This window comes from Scomber scombrus, chromosome 9, assembly GCF_963691925.1.
Source record: "Scomber scombrus chromosome 9, fScoSco1.1, whole genome shotgun sequence".
Lineage (NCBI taxonomy): Eukaryota > Metazoa > Chordata > Actinopteri > Scombriformes > Scombridae > Scomber > Scomber scombrus.
The window spans coordinates 3863527-3871318 of record NC_084978.1 but is presented as its reverse complement, the minus strand read 5'-3'; the positions used below and the strand labels follow the sequence as shown (position 1 = coordinate 3871318).

The 7792-nt window shown below is 40.8% G+C and overlaps 1 protein-coding gene across 1 annotated transcript in view; it reads right to left on the bottom strand.

Moving 5' to 3' along the window:
* Positions 1-728: 728 nt before the first annotated feature.
* The window catches only part of slc36a1 (solute carrier family 36 member 1), a 46240-nt gene continuing 39176 nt past the window's right edge, over positions 729-7792 (bottom strand). The window contains exon 12 of the mRNA XM_062425939.1: positions 729-2528. Within this exon, the coding sequence (XP_062281923.1) occupies positions 2254-2528 (275 nt within the window). The 3' untranslated portion in view covers positions 729-2253. The remainder of the gene's footprint in view (positions 2529-7792) is intronic.

The following is a 7792-nucleotide window of genomic DNA, read 5'->3' as shown; positions in this document are numbered from 1 at the left end:
GGAGGGGGGGGGGGGGGGGGGGGGGGGGGGGGGAGGGGGAGGTAGAGGGGGGGGGGGGGTCAATTCAAGAGTCTGGTAATAACCTACAGCTTGTGATTTTAAACTGGATAATACATTACAAGTGAAGCTCTGCATGTAATATACACATTATATTATATTACCCAAGCAAAAGATTTTAAGGGACGTCAGTTTGTACATCTTCTTTTAAAAAAATAAATGCACACAATTAAAAAAAAAAAAAAAAAAAAAAAAATCCAACTATTAATTTAGTAAATACATTAAAACATAAAAACCACATAAGAAAATAATCAGATCAAAAAAATATTTTTTTTAAAAGACGAGAAAAAAAAAAAAGGTTTCGCACAGAAGAGCTCCTATCTGAGTTTTGTTCTTAACGTTTTGTTCGGCCGTGTTTTTCTTCTAGGGTCGGGTATGAGATGGATTTTTATTATTTATTATTATTTAATTGATTCAGATTGTGCTCATCACTTCTGGGTTCTTATTAAATCCTGATTGCTGGTCATTTATATGCACGTAGAACAGAAACTATGATAAGTTTAGAGTATTAAACACTTAACTTGGATTTTAAATGCATTTAAACTGCAAAAAACTGCAACTTTTCATTTAAGATCAGAGGTTCTTCCTACATTAAATTATTCTGGTGCTTGCATTTGCCAAAACAAAATCAATTAATAATCAGTAATAAAAGATACATTTTGCCATTTTTCAACATTTAAAAACTCTTACAGAAGCTAGAGTTTGTAAATAATGAGAAACAAGGTGAATTTATGTTTATTAATCATTATTTGAGAAAACAGAGCTTTTTATTTCAGCCTCTGTTTGCAGCTTTTGAAGATATCTTTCACTAATATAACGCTGGATAACGCAATGTTTATGTTATTCCAACAATAAAGTAGAGTAAAAAGTTGATTATCAGGATACTCAAGCATCCTACATGATGGTTAATCCCTCAGTTTGTCTCTTTTTAAACCACTTTACTGTTTTAATATGAATCTTTTTACTGTATTTTGCTGTTTCAGAGTTCTCAAATAAAATGGGAAATCCAATAAAAACTGTGCAGCTCGTAACAAACAGCGTTATGACTTATCTGAGGGGTTATTGTGTGTAAGGTAACTCCAGGAGACATATTGCTCTCATAAACTGCTCGCTGCATATTTTTATTTTAGGCTACACGCTGAAACATTATGAGACACTGAGTCATAATTATAAGATAAGGTCTCGTATTTCTTTTTCTGGATGCTGAATGCAATGAGCTGTGCTGTATTTTAACACACACACACACACACACACACACACACACGCTGTGATGCATATGTTAACGGTGACGTCTATAGATCTTATCGTCACCTCGCTGTCGAGATTTGAGAAGTGAAAATGAAAAGCACATTTTTTTCATTAACTGGATCCAAATCAGATCCATTTTCATACCCAACCCTATTTTTTTGTTGCAGGTTTTGTTAGAAAAAAAACTCCTAACATCTGTTTTTTAAAATTTTACAGTTAATTAATTGAAGGTTTATGTATGTTATGTGCAAACTAAGTCAAAGCAGTGCGCCCTTTTTACTGAATAAGGCATAATAAATCAAAGTGCAACCAAAAAAATGCTTTTTTTCTCCTTTTCTTTTTTCTAAATGAGGTGGTGGGTGGTTGGTTGAAACTGAAAACAGCTCTAAAAAAATGAAAAGCTATTTGGGCTGAAGGGGTTAAAAAAGTCCACACAACAGCGACAACAGTTTGAAAGACCAAATCGTTACCAGTTTGTGAGGTAGTTTGAATCTTTGACTAAAAACATAAAACACATCAATATATTCAGGCTGTCAAGATGAGAACTCCTCTCTAAAAAGAAATCATGCCCTCTATTTATATATATATATATATCTTTTTGAAGGAATTGTTTCGATTTTTACCGTAATAACTATGTTACCATTACACTGCACTAAAATGTGATGATGTAAGTATTAGCCAGTAGACGAGTACGACGGACACGATTGGACACTGGTGCAGTACATCATTAAACACAACACCAAAGCACCACAAATCTGTACATCTTCATACTGCTAAAAACATGAGATCGATTAATCCGGAAAAAAAATGGCCGCCGTTTCCAACAGCAGCAAATCAAAAAAAAAAAAAAAAAAAGACGCGAAGGAAAAACTTTTAAAAATGTGCCCTAAAATGGTGTCTAGGTGGGGTTACTTCCACCCGCACCTGCCGACAGTCATCTCACTTCCATCACTGGACCATGTAGGCGGAGAACGTCTCTTCGTGTTTGACTGCGTTGCGGGCGAAGATTTCCGTTATGGCGATGTACGTTCCCGTGAGGAAGCCGACGGACCCGATCAGGCTGATTACAACGTTCCTGGCGGTGACGATCGGCGACAGACCCTCGTTGTGGAACGTTATAATCTGGAGGATGGGCGGGAAGATGAGCGCCAGGAAGCTGCTGCTGATCGAGCCGACCAACGAGATGACGAGATCCAGCTCCGGTACCAGGATGGCGAGAGCGCCTGGAAGACAAAAATATGGAGAGAGAGAGAGAGATGAGGATGAGGAAGAGCTTTTGTTGTCCTCAGCTGAGAGGCATCGTTAAGAGGTGCACTCAGGGATAAAATTAAACAGACTTTTTCTTACTATTTGGAGAATTCATCACAGCTATAAATAAAATATCAATCAACTTGAGCTGCTGTGTTGCTGCTGGAGTGAATATCTGCTTAAAAAAAAAAAGAAAGCCCACTTCACTCCTGCAACTTCTAATTAGCCCTTGGACATTATTTTGTAACTCCAGGTCTTTATTTTATATGAAGTGTCACCCTGTTGTGCTTGAGCAACGATGTCTGAAAAATGCGTCATTTGTTACTAAGCTCATTTATAGCTCGTTGCTCACAGTCTGCAGAGGAAAATGGACCCAAGTTTCAAGTCAAAACACCTAAAAAAAAGTTAATTTTGGGAAACTAAAACACCCATTTTGCAGGTTTGTCACACATCTGAATAAATATCGGACAATCGTCGACATAGCTAGATATTAACGTGATTGCAGATACCTGATATGATCCGGCAGATGCTAAATAAAGAGCAATTTAGACTCACAATTAAATCTATAGATCTCATCAACATCTGCTTAACAACAGCCCCAACACACAATCTACAGTGGATGTTTTATAAGTTATATTTTATGTCGCCACTCACGACACAAACACTCTCTTTACAGAATACAACACAAATTTTGACACTGATCAATTAATCTAAACTTGATAAAGAAGAGGTTACGATTCTGATTAATAAAGAAAGTGAGAAGAAAACAGCACAGTTTCATTGTTTGACAGCAGATTTAACACATATTTGCCCATCCGGTCTGCTATTTTTAATCCAAAAATCTCAAGACACAAAATAAATACGACCTTTTCAATTCTGTAATGTGTAAACACAAACTCTGTAATGGCTGAGTTTGAAATTCATATAACTAATTGCTTTTCAGGATAACTATTAACTGGAATACCGTAAAAACCAGTAGATAAGTCACACTGGTGTATAAGACGCAGTCTATTTTGGGGGGTGTCATGTGGGGAAAAACGCTTTTCTTTCTTCTATTAAAGACTAATTTATTTGAATGCACCAGTAGTTATTCATTTCTTAACACATATGTTTATACTCCAAAACTTTCTCAATCTACTTTTATTTGAAACACAATCAAAACACACATATTACACCTGAAACAGTGTGTCGGGTTCGGATTGATGGTTAATGGTCCGGTAATGAACTGGACCCGTATATTAACTCTGACTGGGTTCAGGTTAGGCTATGAGTTTTAATAGAACACAGTAACTTTACATTACTGTTACAGTATGTAGCTGTATGCTCACTCAAATCCCAAAAACTCTTCATCAGCGCTGTCGCTGTGCACAAATATTGCACCCAAGTCACCGTAAGGCTGGTTTTCTAGTTTTCTTTTTTATTTCTCCGTACAACATACAGCAGTAACGAGTCATCAATATTTATTTTCATTAGCTGCAGACACAGCTGGAACCAGCAGCTGTTTACCGGATGTTATAGTTCACGAGTGTGTAGCTCACATCGTTATTTTTATCGTTATAGTTATTGTAGTTATCGCTCTTAGTGCGGACGGCCCTTTACAGACCTATAACCAAATCCAGATCCAACCTCTCTCTGTATTTTACTGCTGTATGGTGCATCACACACACACACACACACACACACACACACACACACACACACACACACACACACACACACACACACACACACACACACACACACACACACACACACACACACACACACACACACACACACACCGGTTTTTGCAGTAGTTTGAGCTTCAAACATCTTTACTAATGGATAAAAGTGATTTCCTGACATTAGTAAAAGTTAGTGGAGCTGATTGTAGAAGTCAGAATGAAGTTTTTCTGGGTTACGTATTGAATAAAACATGCTCCAAAAATTCTGACTTGATGTGTGAATAATAGAAGGGTTAGGAGAGGAAATGAGTCCCTTGTTAAAAAGGGACAAAACTTAACTTTTATCTATTCTGCTACTCAGGACTGGTGGTGAAAGTCAGTACATTAGATGACAGAGAAGGGAAGGTTCAGAAGACGTGACAGACAAAATTAAAAAAAAAAAAGAGATGAGAAATGAGGAGGACTATACTTCGGAATAAAGACATCTGAAGGAAGAGGAGTAAAAAAACTAGGATGAAATTGTGTGAGAAAATTACAAATTTAGAAGACGATAAGAAGAAGAAGAGGGCAGAGATTTTCCAGGTGTCGATGGGAGCGGTGACCGCAGCAGCAGGGTCACCGCCGACCCCCCCTCTCCCCCCCAATCTCCATCACATGTTGCCATGGAGACAGGTATAAACAGAGACAGGCGGCCGTTATTGGACAAAACGAGCTCACGTCTCAAAAATGTCTGCACACGGGCGGTCGTTACACGCATCGACACACTCTAAAAACAGACCTGCTCGCTTTACTACACACTCACAAATACACACTCCTCGTCTCCTGGCCTGTCCGTTACCGTCGTCTCCGTGGCACCGAGCGGAGAGGACAGGTCGGGCTGTTCTTGACGCCGATTACCAGCGGCTGATAAAAGACTCTTTGAACCATAATCAATTGCCCGCCGCCTCGTGTTCACAAAGCCTGTCAAATTAACCTATGGGACGACGGCAAGGTCGAGCTTTCATGTGACAAGTGCGGCGAAGGCCCATCGCCGCCACACGCTCCCAGGGAGTAAACCTGTCACTTTTAGGAAAAGCCCCTCGCCGTTGAAGGGTGCTCTTCAAAGTCCATTTGAAGCTTTCCGAGCCATCAAACAAGGCAGGCGCGGCCGTGAAGGAGGATGGTGAGGAAAGGAAGAGAAGGGGGAAGGGGGGATGGGGGGAGGAGGGTATACCTAAAGAGCATGCTGGGCTTTCATAGCAAATAAAGCACCAGGCTGTAGCTAAAAGGCTCGCTGGTTTCCCCTGAGAGAGAGCTAGAGCGTGGATCATCAGGCAGCTTCAAAGGGCTGAAGACGGGAATGCTGCGAGCACACTAATTTGGCCTTACGACATCCGATCTCACAGAAGAAAAGAAAAAAAAGAAACTCCACTTTTCTTCCCGTAAGCCTGCCGGGCCTCGGCATGCCGGAGAGCGCTCCACACAGTGAGACAACTCTTCAGAGAACAACAAAGACAGTCGGAAAGAAGGAAAATTGGATGATGATAGGAGGGTTTTTTTTGTAGAGGGGTTGGTAGAGTGAAGGTGAATGAGTCACGGTCATCGCATATGCAACTTCAAGTGTTTGTGAAGGCAAACAATTCACAAAAATAAACTATCTACAGTGTGCAGAGAGTATTAACCCCTTAGCTGCAAAAAATGTTTAAAGCATAAATAAATTAACAACTCTTATGTATCACTATTGTTTGAATCAGATGGAAAATGCAGACAGCAAAATTTCTAAATTAAACTATAGCGAGAAAAAAACTGTTTTTAAATGTCACGTTTCAGTATTTTGCCCAAAATGTACACAGACAGGTGACTTTTCATTGAGACCAGGTGAAGAAAAATTGCACTTATCCAAATATGAGAAGATTCAGGTGTTAATAGCCTTCTTTAGATCATTCTTTTAACTGCAGGAAGGTCAACATTTTTTAAATATGAATGAATTAGCTAAAAATTAAAGAGCTCATCAAAGCTTTCTAACCTAATATCAAGGTCTACAATGCCAGCAGGCCTTGATGATATATTCAGAAGCAGAAAAGCTTCCAAATTAATATATAAAGAAATAACTTTCACTGATCTACTTTTTGTGTGTGTGTGTGTGTGTGTGTGTGTGTGTGTGTGTGTGTGTTGTAGGGCTTATCAAAGCAAAGTATAACTAAACTAAACCTAACGGGAGGTGAGAACAGTGAGCTGAAATCATCAGCAGTAACGAGCAGTCAGAGAGAGTGAGGGAGGCTGTTAGCTGTGACCAAGCTTTATCACCTGGGAAAACTGGCGCCAGGTGTTCCCAGTTGGATTAATGAGCCACCTGTGAGGTAGAGCACAGCAGACAGACGGGTGTATAAACAGTAAACCCATGGTGGCAAGGGGTCATTACGAGACTCAGAGGGGAAGAGGGAAGTGGCTGTTTGGCCAGCAGGTTGTTTCTAAAATGAAGCCAGAAGTTTTTAATCCACTGGGAGAGATCGCTCGTCAGCCAGGTGGAGTCCTCCAGAGCCACGAAGCAAAGAGCAGCAGTCGGGGATCTTCTGCTGTTGGATCAAAAGTCCCGTTTCCATTAAGGAAGTCCCGGATAAAATTAAGGAGGCGGGAACTTTACAGGAACGTCCTCTCAGCCGTTGTGTCTCCATTGCAGAGTAGGACATTGATAAGACCAACCGGACTCTGGAAGTGATCTAATCATTCTGCAAAAGTTTCGATCGTCGTGTTCTTCTGCTGGGTTTTAAACATGGCGCTTATTTTGAGTCAACCTCAAGCCCCACCTAGGCTGCACAGAGTATTTACCCCGAGGCAGGGACTTGTTTTTCGTCTCTGTAAAAGTTCTGGGAGATTATCTTTCAGGGGCAGTTCCTGTTATGGAGAGCAAACCATGGTCACGGCCCCGTAAAATTACCCCGAAGTTCCTGCAGTGGAAACGGCCCTACTGATTGGTAAAGAGCGCTGTAGTTGTCTTTTCTCCACATCCAAGACTCTATCCTAGCGTCTCATTTATTCACCTTGCAGTAAGCAATCATCAAGCAGTAAAGAGCCACAGGACCCATCTGCCTCCAGCTCGGGCAAACAGGAGCCGGTTTTCATCTGGCACTCCAAGAGCTGGCTGATCTGCCGCTCAGTGGACTGCAGCTCATTGAGTATGGAGGGAAGCTCAGCCCCCCCCCCCCCACCCAACAGACTCCCAGGCCGTTTTCACTGAGACCGACTGCAAGGGAACAGTCAAGGTCTGCATATGCTAATGTTAATTAGTCCAGAGTGGATCCACTCAGCGTAAAGACAGGCAGCGCATGCAGCATATAGATTAAAAATGGCTGACGCTGAAGAAAATAAAAACTCAGATGATGGAGAAGTGAAAACACCGGCTGGATAAAGAAGTCTTCATCAGATTAATGAGAGCAGATAAACCATCTTAAACCTCTTTCCACCTCACAGTTGATCTTGTGCGAGTCCCTCAACAGATGTTGTTACACAGAGGTGGTCTACCACCCTGATCCAAATGTATCCTGTCTATTGATCAATGTAGTTAGTAGACTAGTGGCATAAACACCGATTAAATA